General features: G+C 36.8%; 1 protein-coding gene across 1 annotated transcript; it reads left to right on the top strand.

Moving 5' to 3' along the window:
• The first annotated feature begins 1,066 nt into the window (after positions 1–1,066).
• LOC113655145 (SAP domain containing ribonucleoprotein) lies at positions 1,067–15,931 on the top strand. Its single transcript, XM_027165476.2, has 11 exons — positions 1,067–1,218; positions 2,721–2,820; positions 3,137–3,177; positions 6,745–6,812; positions 7,803–7,854; positions 8,446–8,519; positions 8,696–8,730; positions 8,815–8,840; positions 10,105–10,173; positions 15,531–15,617; positions 15,752–15,931. The coding sequence occupies exons 1-11, from the start codon at positions 1,186–1,188 to the stop codon at positions 15,791–15,793; spliced, it is 627 nt and encodes a 208-aa protein (XP_027021277.1). The 5' UTR covers positions 1,067–1,185; the 3' UTR covers positions 15,794–15,931.
• The last annotated feature ends 1,271 nt before the right edge of the window (positions 15,932–17,202 follow it).

Raw genomic sequence — 17,202 nt, 5'->3', positions numbered from 1 at the left:
GCTCTGTAGCCAAGACATTTCTTTTGTTTTTTGCTATAAACAGCCTAGAGTCCCTCACTTGGGAATTCTGTGCCATTGCTCATTTAGATGTCCACCAACGAAAAAAGTGGAGCATAAAATCCCATTCATTTGGGTGATTTTGTATAGCAGTCATGATAACATCATGGAAAGGAAGAGTGTCAATGTTGACTGTTATTTAGCTGTACACTTTCATTTTCCCCACATTAGCTTATATTATTACATTAACTTGTGTGTATACATATATATACACACACAGTTTCTCACAGAAGTGAGTACACAGCCATTAATGTCAGCTGGCCACAGAATTGAGTACACCCCTAAATAAAAATGTACAAATTGGGTCCAAAGTGTCAATATTTTGTGTGGCCACCATTGTTTTCCAGCACTGCCTTAACCCTCTTGGTCATGGAGTTCACCAGAGCATCAAAGGTTGCCACTGTAGTCCTCTTCCATGACGACATCATGGAGTTGTTCGGTGTTGGAGACCTTGCGTTCCTCCACCTTCCGTTTGAGGATACCCCACAGATGCTCAATAGGGTTCAGGTTTGGAGACATGCTTGGCCAGTCCATCACCTTTACCCTCAGCTTCTTTAGCAAAGCAGTGGTGGTCTTGGAGGTGTGTTTGGGGTCGTTATCGTGTTGGAATACCCAGTCTCAGACTATTTCAAGATATTCAAGGTTTTTACCCATAAAACTTATGATATTATTATTATTATTATTATTATTATTATTATTATTATCTTCAACAATAAACTAATCAGAAAACACAAATATTTATTACTACACAAATATTTTGAATATTCTAAATATTTCTATAGCAATTATTAGTGATAGTAATTCTATAGAAATATTGCAATCATGAGGGCTTTATTACTCATAAAATGTTTCATTAATGAAATATAACATTTAAAATCTATGTTTTATTACTTCAATTAATTTGGCTTTGTAATAATTAATTTGGCTTAGAACTATGTTACTGGAACCCTTTTAGCTGTGCAGTAACTGAACAATAATATGCACGTAGAACTCCTGTCAACCAATCAGAATCAAGCATTCAATAGCCCTGCGGTATAACTACAAAACAATCCCCTTCGCATCCTGGAGGTGGCGATATCTCATTTTTGTGCTCCAAAGGAAAAAGGAAGCACTTGGAAGGCTACGAAAATGGCTGAAGTGGTCGAGCTCCAAAAACTGAAGGTAGATAATAAATAAAAACTTGCTCGTTACAGTTGTTGCCATATTTTTGAATCGCATCTAAATAATGTTGTAAAACGAATGTCAGCGTTAGGTTATTATTTATAATGTTTCCGTGTCTTAAGTTGCTAGTTTGACTCTAGCAAGGTAGCTAACAGCTAGCGTTCGGTCTCTTGTTTTTTTAAATAGCTAACGAGAGATGATCTGTGGCAGGACAAACGTTTGTGTGTTTTGTAAGGTTGCTTATTACAGTAGCTTTGAGACTTAAATTAATCCAATATAACGTGTGACGAATGTAATCGACGCAAGGAATGCAAACAAACGCGCTAGCCGATTATCTTAGCTTAGCTTAGCTTAACTTGGCTAGCTCATTTGTGTCTGTTTCTAATGCTGGCATGATTAAATAAATTCTAATAAAATAAAATGGAATAATAAGGAAATAAAGCGGTGCACAGTAAATAAGTTTAGCTTTCCGGGGAAAATAGACAAAATATTAAAATAGCATGAATGCAACTGCTGATATGAATTAAATAAATATGAACGTAGTATTGTTTGTAAAGTGTAAAGTAGTGGTTTTTAGCCCAATTCACTAAGTACAAGGAAAAGGTCATTAAAGCATTATTAATTGACATTAACCTCCAAAAATGACGACGTTTGGTTTCAGCATATAATCTACTACATTGAAACTTTTATCATCACGCTCAGCAGAATTATTACTGAAACATGATAGAAATATTTGTCAATAGAAATGCAAGACCTAGGACTTATGCAATTCAAATTTATTTTGGATTTATTTTCAGCACTGTTGTATCAATTCAGGTAACAAAAAGGAGGCATTTAATTTTTAATGTCTTAACGCCGTGTGTGTGTGACAAATTAAAAGCATTACAATCTGTTACATTTCAGTATTTGCATCCAATGCACTTCCTAAGTTATTAAACATTGTCACCAGTGTAGCACTTACTGCCAGTATTACTTCTATGCTAAAAATGTTTTACCACTGAAATAACATCTCATCAGTGACAGTCTCTTTACATGTATAGACAGTATAAAAGGGCTGTATTACTTGTACAATACTCAAGCCTGGTTTTGATCCTAGACAGGTAACTAACCCAGCCACTGAGGGATTAATTTTCAGTGCGGTCATAAACCTAGAGAATTGAGAGGGTTGCGTCAGGAACAGCATAAAACCTATCTGGTGCAAAAATTAAAATATATGTAGCAGATAAATCTGTGGTGACACTGAACAGTGAACTACCAAAAGAACAGTATTTGGAGTTTGTTTGCTTACATAATATTAACATACAGCAAAATAAAAGGAAGTCCTGTTAATTTTACATTTATGTGCTCCTGGCCTGTTTTATTTTATTTTTTCTTTTTACCACTAATCCCCACTAATAATAACTATCTTAACATTTATGTGCCAGCATATGTGATGTATTCTTTACTTTGTGCTTGATGACATGATTTAAATTTTGTCTTTGGTGTGTTCATGTTGTTTGTAGTTAGCTGAGCTGAAGCAGGAGTGTGCAATCCGTGGGCTGGAAATTAAGGGCAACAAAGGGGATTTGATTGCACGGCTGCAGGCATACATTGATGAACATGGTATGTACCTGGGTGTTGTGAATGGCCTCTAACATTTTACAATTCATGATGAGATGCAAATTATTTTAAGTGAGATTATATTGCTGAGCATTCAGGATAGTCTTCTACTAATTACTACTTGTAAATTAGGATTTTTCTGTAAATCAAAATGATCAGAATAAGTCCTATGACTTAACAGTGTTATTAATAGTACTAGTAGTAGAAGTAGTATTGCTTTACAAATTTTCATGAGATTCAATGGAGTAAGTTTTCAGTTTATACATGTATAACACATGCTTTTAGAACAGAACTAATAAATGCTTTCAAAAATTTGCAGAAGATGATGTCAATGAAGAAGTCTTAGAAGAGTTTACAGAGGTAAGTAATATAGTAATACAAACTTCAATTCAAGTTTATTTGTATAGCGCTTTTTACAATTCACATTGTCTCAAAGCAGCTTCACAGAACATAAACATAGAACAAAAGGTTAATATAAAGATTAATATAAAAATAAAGATTAAAGGTGGGGTGCACGATGTTTGAAAAATGGCTCAGAAAACGGAGTCGGGCCAACTAACAAAACAAACGTGTAGCCAATTAGCAGAAAGGGGTGTGACTTGTCAATATACGGCAGAGAGAGTGTTCAGTGCACATGTCTGACATTAGAAGAAAGCGATTGAAACATTGACATGGCAGATATCTGCCATTACCTCTAGGTCCTAGGTGTTGAATGTCGTCTTCCACGTGAAACGGAGCTAAACCTTTCACGGTACGACACACAGTACTACAAAAACACATTTAACCTGTATTACCAAAGTATTACTCATTGAGTTCATTTACTGATAAAAATATCCCCTTGGCCAGCTGCCCCAGCAGGTTCTGCTATAAAAAAAAAAAATCCCTGGGCGCCGCAGCATAAATGGCTGCCCACTGCTCCGGGTGTGTTCACGGTGTGTGTTTTCACTGCTGTGCATGTGCACTTTGGATGGGTTAAATGCAGAGAACGAATTCCGAGTATGGGTCACCATACTTGGCTGTACATCACTTTCACACAAAAAAAAAAGTTGCCTGGGTTACTTATGTATGTGTGGGGCAGAGCTATCAAAACAGGGGTGACACCCATTTGGGTTAGGGGTGTGTTTGTTTTGGTGATTTCAAATGTCAACGATAATATTAGATATACTTAGTTCACAATATTTATGTATTTATTCCCAATGAGCAAGTCTGAAGTGACTCAGGCAGAAGTGGCAAAGGAAAAACTCCCTTAGATGGTAAGACGGTGTTACCCATATGAGGATGAGGTTCCCCTTTGAGTCTGCTCATCCTCATATGGGTAACACCGGAGGGTGTGATTTATAAAGATACAGTCTGAAAAATGTTTTATCGATGCAGAAGATCAGATGGAGTTCACATCTTTTCTTTAGTATCGCAGAGTTCAACTTGAGCTCATAGATCTCTAGACGCCTCAGGATTCTCACTGTCGGCCTCATCTCAGTGGAGGCCCAAAATCGTCATTGCACGCAAGATAATCGGAGCTGGTACAATTTCTGGATGCCTCAGGATGGGTAGAAAGAGAGAAACAGTGGCGAGAGATTAACATAGCTGCTGTTCATGATATTTGCAAGTCTGATGTAATAGTGCACAATATTATGGGATGTATTATGTGTATGCCTGACTAAAGAGATGTGATTTTAATCTACATTTAAACTGGGAAAGTGTGTCTGAACCCTGAACACTATCAGGAAGACTATTCCAAAGTTTGGGAGCTAAATAAGAAAACGCTCTACCGCCCTTAGATGTTCTGGGAACTACCAGAATCCTGGGTTTTGTGATCTCAGAGAGAGTGAAGGTCTGTAACATGTTAGAAGACTAGTTAGATACATGGGAGCTAAACCATTAAGAGCCTTGTACGTAAGTAGCAGCAGTTTGTAATCAATTCTAAACTTAACAGATAGCCAGTGTAGAGATGATAAAATTGGGGTTATATGATCATACTTTCTTGTCCTAGTGAGAACTCTGGCTGCTGCATTTTGGACCAACTGTAACCTATTTATTAAAGATGCCGGACAACCACCTAGTAATGCATTACAATAGTCCAGTCTAGAGGTCATGAAGGCATGAATTAGCTTTGCAGCATCAGATAGGATGTTCTTCAGCTTTGCAATATTTCTAAGGTGGAAGAAGGCTGTTTTTGTAGTATGGGCGATATGATTTTAAAAAGACAGGTTGCTGTCTAATGCCCAAGTCTTTCTCTGTCGAGCTACTAGTAACACTACATCCCTTTAAATGAAAGTTGAATTGTGAGTTTCTGTGTACTGGTTTTTGGACCGATAAGTAGTGCTGCATGATTAATCATATAGCAATCGTGATATCAAGCCTGTGTGATTATATGTCGCAAAATGCGGCGATTTCATAAAATAAACAAATAATAAATAAATGCATGTGTGGACATGACAACCCATTCTCTATGAAAGCTGTTTGCCTATTTCATACACTACACCACTAGTGAGTTTCAGTTTAGGCAGTGGCACGTGTGGCGCGTATGGTCATGTTACTTTTTCCGGTGTGCAGCGCGGAACGGGTGAAGATGGATGCCGAGCAGACGGACACTGAACTGGTAGCCAGAAAAAATGCTACCTTTGTTATGTAGTGTTAATTTCATCAACAACCTTTTTTTTCCATGACTAAGACGAGACGATAACACTGCACCACTGTCCAAAAACGCTGACCAAGATAAATTAACATGCATTATTGTTGACGAAAAAAGACGAGACAAATGTTTTGTATAAAGTAAAAACTAAGATAAAATCTCTCTTCATTTTCATCTACAATTGTCTGTTTTTTTCATCAGCTGTTACGCCAGTTCGTGGCTTCGCGCTGTGGCTAAAGTTACAGGTCTCATACGCCTGTGGCTGCAACATGAAACTGCTGAACAATTATATTGCTTCCGCTAAAGAAAATAGTGCGCTCCGTCTCTACGTTTAGAACCTGTGTGTCCATGGCAACGCTCTGTTTTTCATGGCAACGGTGTGTTATAGTTAGCATCGGTCTGTTATCAAGAAATAATAGTGTGCGCGTAGAAAAAATTCGTCCACACGTCACAAATCCTGAGCGCAAGTCCACTGTCTAGGAGGCTTTTTGTGTTAAATTATATTTCCTGTCGCTGTGCAGGCGCTTTTATTGTACATGACCGCTTATGTCCCGATGAAGTATCAATAAAGTAAAAAATGTGAGGTACAGTCAAGTTCGAGTGTATGCACTGATACTTTTGTGATTCGCGGTGTTCTGACAAGTTTTATAGCCTTGATATTGTTTCTTATTCAAAAGTGGTGACAGAAAAAACTCAGCACTCCAACCTGAAACCTCTTCCCCTGTCACAATTGCATCATAATCAATATTAATAATTAGGCTTAAAAGCAAATGTATATGTAAGGGAATCAAGTTTAATAATTACATGTAATATTGATCCAAATATCATCAATAATGGTGTGTGCAATACCATGTATAACGTGCAATAAGTTGGAAATTTACTTATATATTACACATACACCTGCAGTTTTAATCTTAGGCTTTTCATTAATCAGCATTAATGTGTTATTTTATATTTTAATTTGAAAACGTTTGGTGTTTGTTTGTTGTTGTTGCTAGTTTGAGTTTAGTTCTGTGTGCATTTTCCTTGAGAACCAAGCAAGTTGACTCATGATACCATTTGTTTATTATATCGCAATCGCAATATTGACCTCAATAATCGCAATATGACATTTTCCCCAAATCGTGCAGCCCTAATAAGTAGTATTTGTCATTCTATCACTTCTAAGTGATGTTTTTATTTATTAATGGTAATTCAACATTCAGCAGAATTATGATGGTTTTCAGTTGTTGTGCAGTTCTGATTAGACCTAAGTATATTTGTGGGTTGATCAAATAAGAATAAAATCTCTTTAGGAGGCAACAGCACCTGAGGAAGAAGTCGAGGAAGAAGTCCAAGAAGAAGAGTCGGCTGCACCCGAAACGTATGTATACTTCACAAATACTACCAAGACCAATACAGGACACCAGTTTTCAATTGCTTTCTATATAATTCTTTCTCTCTCTATTCAGAGATTGATTATGAGCCCATTGTTGCCCAGCAGATGGTGCTGTAATTGAGAAGTCTTATAAGATGTCTGAATGTCTTGTCAGACATTGTGCTCTTCAGTGGCTTTAAATATTTTAGTTATGAAGTGTGAGGGGTTAATTGATAATACTCCGAAGTACATACATAAACGGCAAAAGTCATGCGAATGAGGCTGATTAACTGAAGTTTGTCTGATCAAAGTTTAAATGCAACTAAAAATGTTTTGTTTTTGTTTGTTTTTTTAATTTGAGAAAATAAAATTTGGTTGGACAGTATCCTAAAAGGAAAATGAAGGTACAGCGCTGGTCTAAGGCATGCTGTGACTCAGTTACTCTTGTAGTTTATGCCTGTCAAAGAATATTTGTCTAACATAAGCACATCCTTCTCTGTCAGCAAAAACAGCGAGGGGAGAAAAACAATTTTACCACTGTGATGAAAACTATTAAAGAAATATTCAAATCTAACAAGTTGGCATAGTGTCAAACAACAAAACTCTGACAATTTTACACCCCTTCTGGAGTTGTTCTTTAAACTTGCAAGATAACACACCTAACTAATATAATACATTGGTTGGTTGATGTTCCTTTGATTTTTCAGTAGACATGAGGTTGTGTAGTCTTATGCAGAGAGTGGCCAGTGTAGCTGGATCATTTGTGGAATGAGATTAGTTAAATAAACCAAACTGAGACACAGGTGTAGCCCCTATAGGTCTGAAAATGGGCAGCCATGCCAAACCTTTTTAGATAACATTATATAGATAAGACCCCTGGATTAGACAATACATGCACTAGCTGATGTTTTAAATACTTTTGTGTTTACTTTTAAACCTAGACCTAAACAATACTGTAATCATTTACTGATTTGTTCTGTTTGTTTCCTTTTGCAGAGAGACGGTGAAAAAAGTTGTCAAAATCAACCTTTCTGAGCCAACTGATGAGGTATTTTACCTTTAAGCGCACACTGTAGACATTCTGCACACTAAACAAGAGTGATATCTAACAACTACAAATCATGTACCTGATTTGTTCCAACTGCAGTCTCTTTACTCTTAATCTGGATGTAGAAGTGTGATTATGGAGCCCCTGCAAATGACTGTGGAGACGACAAAAGCTCAGTTAAAAAGCAAATTTGACTCTAATTTTAAAAAAAAGTATTAAAGTCCTAAAAGCTGTGTGCTAGAAACCAGCCAACAGAATAAACGAGAATAGTATTGTGTAAAAACGCATGAAGGAAATATTTTTCAATTATAAATCAGATGTGTCAAACCACAAAACCCTACCCTGCTTTGGCTCATGAAGGATCATTATATAGGCAAAAATTTCAGTTTAACCCAATTAAATGTAACTTGATTTAAATTTTAATACCATTTATAAATCTTGGTTCTTGTAATCAGTTATTTGCCTGGTCGATTATGTTTAACCATTTTCAACTGTTAGTTTGTCTTTGGTTTTGGTAAAGCATATAATTGCTTTGGTTTTGGTAAATGGTGAAAGTAAATACATTTTGGGACTACTGTCTTACAATTTTAGAGACTGCAGAAAAGAGCAGAACGCTTCAATATTCCTGCAAACCCGGATAGCAAGAAGGCTGCACGTGCTGCAAGGTGAGAAGTTTAAAATGGAAACGTAAATTGAGACTCTACAGAAACAGTGATGGTGTTTTGTGAAAATGTCTTTTGTGAGCATATCTGTCGTTGTTGTTTGGGTTGACAGCGACAGTCAGGTTTAAACTCTTAACATGCTTGCCTGCCTTAAGAAAAATGTATTTGTTTCCTGCCAGGTTTGGACTGCCAGCAACATCAGTGCCCTCTAAAGGTGAATTACAGTATGATTTATACACACAGGATTTGGGGGGGAGAGAAATACAAAAGATGTGATTGCTGCTTTTCTGTTTTACAGGAATTTCTGCTGTTTCAAAAACCAATGTGAGTATGAAATTTGAAATACTTAATCCATTCTTAAAGATTTTCTCCATTAAGTGATGTGGAACTGTTAGCTTTTTTTCCTTAGTATGCTTGTTGGGTTCCAAAATAGGTGTACAGGTACTATGTGTTTAAATAAAATAAAAACATACAACCATAAAACCTAGATAAATTACATAGCATTAGATCATGGTATGGTACTTGTCTATTCCATCCCTGCTTACCACTTGAGATGAGTATAACCTGGATTCCACCATGTGCACATGCGCACACACATCATGCACGAACTAACAGGGATATTTAATGAGGTATGATGCAGTATCTGTAATAAATACTTCAGTCATTGATGTTCTCCGTTACTCAAGTTTGCTTTCCCTTATGAGCATCATTGCCCTGCATTTAGCTACTCACTTGCTGTTCTTGTGCAGATGTTCATCTGTATTGGCCCTGGGCAGTTTGTGTGGCTGAATCTGGGATTTCTGCCCAAGGTCATATCGCCTTACTTTGTGAATCAGTCTGTTGGCCTTGTCGCCTTCAGCATTCCTTGCTGTGCCCAGTACATGCCCTACAATGTTATTTGGACCAGATGGCAGCCATCTGATCTTCGGACCAACTGTTTTTCTCTAAGGGAAGACATGGGGTCATCACTGGGTTATCATCATAGTTTAGCTGTATTTTGGATGTAATTTCCTAACTGGATGGGTTGGACACCCATAATGCTGTAAAAGTAGCCTCTCCATGTCATGGACTTTATGGCGGGTATGCCAATCTAAGCTTTTTCCCGAACACAATTTCTTCAGTTTATTCATGCTTAATGTCTCCTTTCCTTGTAAAGCAGAAGTCTCTGGCGTCGGTACACATTAGCTAGGTGTCACACACTGCCCTGGTGGTTGGAAGGCGTTAAATAGAAGACTAGCTACATGTTACCTTGGTTCTTTTAACACTGGGTCACACATCAATACATTACTTGGTTGATACAAGTTCTTAGCAAGCCAATAACACAAAACAATGTGGTATTCAAATGCCTTATGGGTTAATGACATGTATAGCAATAAATAATGGTCAGATATTAAATGTTAAAGGTGTGTTGAGAGGGATTTCTGCACGCTGCAGTATAAGCCAAATAAAAATGAAGAAATATTTTTTCGAAACTGGTTAGAACAATTTTAACGTTTTAAACGTACTTACTTATACAATACTCGTGTACTGTTAAATACAAATGTTATCATTTATAAATTATAATAGGATTTAAATCCTCTGTCCTCAGGTTGATGTTGAGGTCTTGAAGAAGAGAGCAGAGCGATTTGGCATGAACGTCTCCTCTGTGTCTAAGAAGGTAAGTCGCAGTTTATGGGTAGAAACGTATGGACACAACATGGCTTTCATTGTTCAAGGAGTTCTGACTGAAATGGCAAAATCTGTCAGACCCGATCAATGGTTAAATCTACTTTTAAATGATCTCTAGTAATATTTAAATGATCATTTATTAATCCAATTTTAAACAGCCATACATGCCATAGAGCACTAGGGGACGCTGATATGTTGCTTTGTCGATTCATGTCCTTGACTGGCACTCATGTTAGGCTAATGCTGCTGTTTTTCTACACCGCTACTCAGTAAGTGGTTATAAGGTGACAAACGATAGAAAAAAAAGTCTGTTTTGTGAAGTACTATAGTCCTCACTGCATACAGTAGCTGCTTAAAGTGGAAATTGTGGTTGACTGAAAGATGTTTGCTTTAAACTCTGCTCAGCAGTTTGCACCATTTTCAGCACAATCCTCAAAGCACTTTAAAATTATTTAGGGTGAATCTGTCCTGTTCCTCCAGCAAGCACACAAACTGGAGTGGTATACAGAAGACAGCTCTGTTAACTGTATATATTAAAATATTTCTTTTTTTTTTTTTTTTCAATACATGCTTATGAGCAAGCAAATTCTAAAGCTTTCATTTTTCTTTAACGCAGTCAGGTAGAGGTGGTCAAAGCAAGATGATGCTTGCAGATTGTTTTTTACCATGATCTTTTTCTCCCCTTTTTATTTTTAGATTATTTTGGAGATGCAGGTTTTATTAATTTCCTTGCATATTGAAGAAAAGCTTTGTTACACTTCTTTCTCTCTCTTTTTTATTTTATTTATTTATTCTTGTTTTAATCCAGTGCTGCTTGTTACTATACATGACTCAGTGGTTCTGATTCATACATGCATTTGTTGTCTGTGGTTTGTCAGATCCTTTTAAGGTTAATTGTCTTTATCAGCCTTATTTGCTGTTTTATTAATCCGTTGATTTACATCGAGATGTGATCTATGTGGCTTAATGGGTTCAAATGGCTTTTTGCTGTACTGTATGACCGATTGACACGAAATTAGTGAATTCAAAAACGTAAATCTTTTTATTGTGCTCAAATTTGAAAACTTTGAAAACTTTAAAAACCTCTTAAATACTGTCAAAGTAGCTTATTTTAGCAAAAATTAGGCAAGAAAATCGTTTCCCTCACGTGTGTGTGTGTGTGTGTGTGTGTGTGTGTATATATATATATATATATATATATATATATATATATATATATATATATATATATATATATATATATATATATAATTTGATTTAATAAATAGTTTGCTATTCATTATTTGACCTGTTTTTTTTTTTTATTTGGTGTGCTTGTGGTCAGATTTTTAACATTGCAGTAAATATGTAATGATGCCAGATTGTATTGTTAGTGTAATGCTGTCTCAGAGGATTAGATTTTACAGGATGAGGACAAGTATCTTTTTTTTTTTTCTCCTATTTATTTTCAAGATGGGGTGTGATATGAGGCAGAAGGGTTGTGGGGTTTTGAGGGTAAGCAAGTTGATGAATGCAAAAACGTTGGCATTTTGATAGAGGTAATTTTCTCATGACGGAGCCAGGCTCTCCCATGAATCAAAATGCACCGCGAGTGTGTGTGAGATGGAGAGCCGCCCATTGTGGGTCCTGACACCCGTGTGAGTGAGCAGAGCTGCACAGGGTCAAGTGTGACACATCATTATAACAATGTTGATTTAGCGGGGCCACAGCGCAACACACCTCCTCCCAGGGGGGCTAAGAGGGGGGATGGACAGGCATCCTAGTGGACAAGAGATGGGGCCCACTCTTCTTCACCATCAACGCAATCATTCGACAGATTGCAAATCGCTCCCTACACCCCCCTCACCCCTAAAAAAAAAAAAAAAAAAAGATTCCTTGCTATGACTGGTCGAGAGAAACTTGAATAAAAGATTTCTAAATGCCTATTGTTTTTCAGAGACACGGCATGCATTTTTAAGTAGTATGGAAAGCATGTAGATGAAATGTCTTTTACTCCATGACCCCCACCCCCACTTCTTATACTCTCAACCCCCGTCATCCATGGCCTTTAACCTCGTTTCACCTGTAATGTCACGATAAGCTTTGACAAACCGCAGTTGTACAGGTTCCAATCAATCTGCTGTGTTGTAGTCAATCAAACACTAATATTTAATATGTCTTTTTGTTCGTCTATACAGCAGCCAGAGGTATATACCTAAAAGTGACCCATAAAGCTCAACAGTTAAGTTGAAAGAAATGCCTGACCTGTTTGGATGAGCCTCAACTAGATTTATTTTCTTTTGTTTGCTGTATTCCAATTTCAAAAGCGGAAAGTCCGAGATTGCACTTGTCATTTTGGACTTCTGTGCATTCAAGCTTCAGGGTGAGTGGAAGAAAACATAGATGCTACAATTTTTGCCTGTTTTTGTTTTTTAGTAACCGGCTAGCCAGCTAACTGTGAGAGTTTCTTGTTGACTGATAACTCTAACCCATTTAAGATGCTTTTGTTTTGTTTTCTTGCTGATTCTGTGCGTAGCCATCTTGATTTGGTGTCACTTGCTGATCTTTAAAGAGTTTATCAGCTCATCCCAAGTTGCCATGGAGGTATTACAGGAATGGATACAACAAGAAATTCTAATTTTATAAAGACACAAGTCTATAAAATGTCTAATGAGCATTGACTACTAAAGAAAAGACTGAAAACTGACCATTGATAACAATGAGTTGAGTTATTTCGCTTTAGATAAGCAAGTTCCTCTTAGCCTGATTCAAGGCGTAATCTTTATTTTTACAATCATGAAAATTAAGGTTTTGTTGTGACTACACAAGTTGTATTTGGCACTTCTATTATCAACATTCTACACCTTATTGATTTTTAAATGCTATTCTTATTTTGCACCAGAGTTCTACAGAAGTCAGGGTTCAGTTTGGATAAATGACTTTCTCTGTATTTAGTCACATTTCTCGTGTTCGTGTCTCGAATCTGAGCCCTATAAGATGCATTATCATCTGACAGAATAGCCTCTTGTCCTGTGGTAATTATGCACACACACGTGCACACACCATATGCTCTGTTTTTTTTGTCATGATGTCACATCATTACAAGACTGGCCAATTAAACTGTGGGGGATGAATTGTACTGATGGAATTAAAGTAAACATATTAGCAAAAAAATTACCATTTCATACACTTTACCTTGCATACATTTTATACAGCTATAAAAAAACTGGCAAGATTTGTTGTTTGTAAACTTATGAAGGCTCCTCACCTTATAGAATTTGAGCTTTTTTGCAGTTACTATTTCTGCAACTAAACACATTTTTGTCCAGAAGAGAGTGCATTTCACATGCAGGAAAACGTCATCAACTCTAGTCCTAGCCTCAGTAGGATTTTACTCATTGGTATGAATAACGCTTTGAATCTAAAAGTTTTTCAAACTGTTTCAGTCACTAATTCAATCTATTCTAGAAAGGCTTCATGAATAGACCGAGCCAAGGCCTTGGACAACATGGAGAGGCCCTGCGTTCGGCCCAATATTGTTTGGGAACGCAAAAAGAAAACATGATGAGAGAAAAGAAAGCCTGGAGGGTGGGGGCGCTACAAAATGAACTTGATGATCTCAGGAGATGGAAATGAGATTGGCTGCACTGTATGAACGCTGGGAGAGATGAGGCCATGCTGTGCCCGCTGCTTTGGCTTCGGCGACTATGGAGACCCACAGTGCTATTCAGCCAGATCCTGGCTTAAAGAAATGCTGCCCATTTCAGATGTCAGGCTATAAAGTAACTTGTTTCATGAATGTTGTGGCAGAACGTTTCCGCTGTAAAAAAATATATATATTAAAAAAATCCTTCAGCCCTTTCACTTTCAATTTTAGTTTTGTTAGGGTTTTTTGTTTGTTTGTTTGTTTTTTGTTTTGTTTTTTTAAACCGAGTTGACAATTGTCCATGGTGCTTCACAAATGAGCCAAAATCTAATCCAAGCACTAAGCTGCTAATCATTAAGTGCATACCTAGCGTGGCATGTAACCTATGACCTCATCTTCTCCCCTCCTCCATAGTTTTCCAGTTTGCACTAATATAAATCATTAGTGTAATGTTTGCACTAATATAAAACAGCAGTGTCTAATTAGCAGTGAGCACAATTTTTATTTTTCTCTCTGTCTGACATATGAGCGTGTAAAATAATTTTGATGTGCATTTATTAATTTAAAGTATTGAGAGATTTTACTCACTAGCCACTTTATCCTAATGTTTTTGGAAATCTCCTCTACCCCCTGCTCTCAGATTAGCCTGAAATCTTTTCTGTGGATTCCACACTGTGTTGGAAACCTTTCTTTGAGTTTCATGTTGATTAAACTAAACTCCTTTTGGTTGAAATAATAATTCCAACATCATGCCAGGCCTTCCCTCCTGAAATCAGTGGAATCTAGTGGAAAGCCCACCTTTAGCAGTGGAGGGTGTTCTTGTAGGAAATGGGGGACGAACTCTGCATTAATACCCATGTTTGAAATGGGATTTTCAATACTAATGTCCTCATATTATTGACTATATGTAGTGTAACGTCTGCAGATTTGGCTGCTGCACATTAATGCTTCAAACCTCCTGTTCTACCTCAACCCAAGGGTGCACTGTTGGATTCAGATTTGTTGCCTGGGAAAGCCATTAATGTACACTGAACTAATTTTTATGTTCAATTTTAGTTTTCTACATTGTAAGATGGCACATTATTATTCTGTTTGTATTCATCCATCTGAAGAAGAGGAGCCCAATGTGGTCTCCTGCTGTAGCCCATCCATCTTGAAGTTCAACACATTGTAGATTCTTAGATACTTTTCTACTCACAGCAGTTGAAGAGTTATTTGTGTTCCAATTGCCTTCTTGACAGTTCAAGTCACTTTAGCCATTTTCCTCTGACTTGTTCTTATCAGAAACTCTCATCTCTTCCTGTTAAACTGATTCTCAGTAGATGTTTTTGTTTGTCAGGCCTTTCTGTGCAAAATTTACAAAATTGTACAGAGACATTTCATAAATACTCAGTCTACCTGGTATCAACAACTATGCCACGGTTGAAGTCAGAGATCACTTTATTCCTGCCTTCCATCTCTTCCTATCTGCATGATTGTATGCAATATGCTACTGCCACATGATAAGCAGGTTGAAATGTGTGCCTTTTATAAATAACATTGATAGTCACTATATTATACAGCAAAGTAAAAATTAATTTGCTATATATTTGCTCAAAAAGAACATGCTTTTGAGGTTAAATAGAGCAACCATTAATAAGAATTGTCACCGAGAAATTTTAGCTAGTGCTAGTTCTCTGGATTGTTGGAGTATTGATTATCATTTGCTCTTCTTTGTGTAGGTTGAAGAGGATGAAAAGCTGAAAAAGAGGAAGGAGAGATTTGGAATTGTCACAAGTGCAGCTTCAGCTGGACCTGATGATTCTGAGGTACAATGCCTGAGCTTTAGGAATAAGATGTTAGAATTTTTGTTTTGTGTGGAAAATTAGCAGTAAGTTTATATACTTTTCGATTATTTTAGGTCTTTGTCTAATGTTACAATTTGTTGCCTTTTTTCTTTTAGGCAAAGAAGCGAAAACGAGCAGAGCGGTTTGGAAATGTGTGATTGCATAAGGCTTTTTTCTTTCTTTCTTTTTACTTTTTTGTATTTTTTTTTTAAAATCTTTCAGCTATTAGAACATCGTGTACTTTAGTCACTGGTTGTTTTGCAAGTTCTGTACAATAAACATCTGACAAATTTCTATAAATGTCTAATCTGTAGTTTTTCAAATCTGCAGCAAAATTACCATTATTGGGTCATGGACCTTTATTATCTGGGTGTTTTTAATTATTGTATGTTTACATTTTTCACTTACATTTTTTTCTAGAATTCATTTTAATAATTTTTTATAAAAACAAACTGAAGTATTCATTGAGTGCTTGTCACCGGTCAGATATGAATTTGTTTGTAATCAATCATCGGGACAATAGTGTTTTGATCTAGTGTATTGGTTTTGGATAACATTTTGATAATTTCTTTATTGTTTCACTTGTTTATGATAAAGAGGTCCCATGAAGGAACAAAAAGGAAGACTTCCGTTTCCCCCAGTATTTGTTAATTGTTGAAGGCCTGTGGAAATCTATTCATTGCTATTCAAATAGTATTGTCCTTCTGTTCTGCATCCATTAAACATCCACCTACTGCCAGTGATTGCAAACATTGTGTCAGTTTATAGGCCAAATGTGGGAGGTCTTGCTTCATTTGCATCCATAAGAGGCTCATTTGTTCTTTAAATCCCCTAAATTAGGTTGATGAGAGGCCCTGCTATCAGGTGACACTAATTGGGTCATGCTGCACTCCTTACGTGAAGCCAACAAAGCACGTCCATGGCTGGACTCCGTCATTGGCCTTCTGCTTCCACTTTTTTGAGAGCTAGCAATGAGAATTAACCCTGTTTTTGGTAGCAGGTCAATATTTGTTTTATTTCTATGCAGCTTTCCCTCAGATATGCATGGCAATAGGTAGGACTACAGTACCAATTTGTCCATGCCAGGGACCACTACTGGAGGTGGTCTGTGTTTGCATTGTGAGTGACTGTGTGTATCATTCAGTTTTACTGATTCTCTCGTTATTCTGTTAGTAAAGGCACATACACTCGGTTAGGCTAAATAAATGATTTATTGTAGAAAAAGAGACCAAACAAAAACAAAGAAACCAAGTATTCTTTTCCACAAAGTTCAACCTACAAATTTATAATTCATTCATCTACACAGCATCAAAAAAAGTGGATGAGACAGCAAAAAAGACAGAATTCTTCAAAGCTGAGAACCTGTTCTGAGAAAGCGATGCAAGCTGCTAAAATGCTGAATGCTTATTTACACTGTGAGAACATCCTTGCTTGTCCAATTATGCATAAAGGGTCCACAGTTTTCCAGTCCATTTCCTCCACAGATTTAGCTTAGTGTCCACTGTCCCTTGATGCATTCCTCCACATTTACTTCTCTGCTTAAACTGCTATGCAGAAAGTGCCCATA

The sequence above is a fragment of the Tachysurus fulvidraco genome, chromosome 2 (assembly GCF_022655615.1).
Source record: "Tachysurus fulvidraco isolate hzauxx_2018 chromosome 2, HZAU_PFXX_2.0, whole genome shotgun sequence".
Classification (NCBI taxonomy): Eukaryota; Metazoa; Chordata; class Actinopteri; order Siluriformes; family Bagridae; genus Tachysurus; species Tachysurus fulvidraco.
The sequence above is the reverse complement of the archived record's forward strand: the minus strand, read 5'-3'. Positions and strand labels throughout refer to the sequence as shown.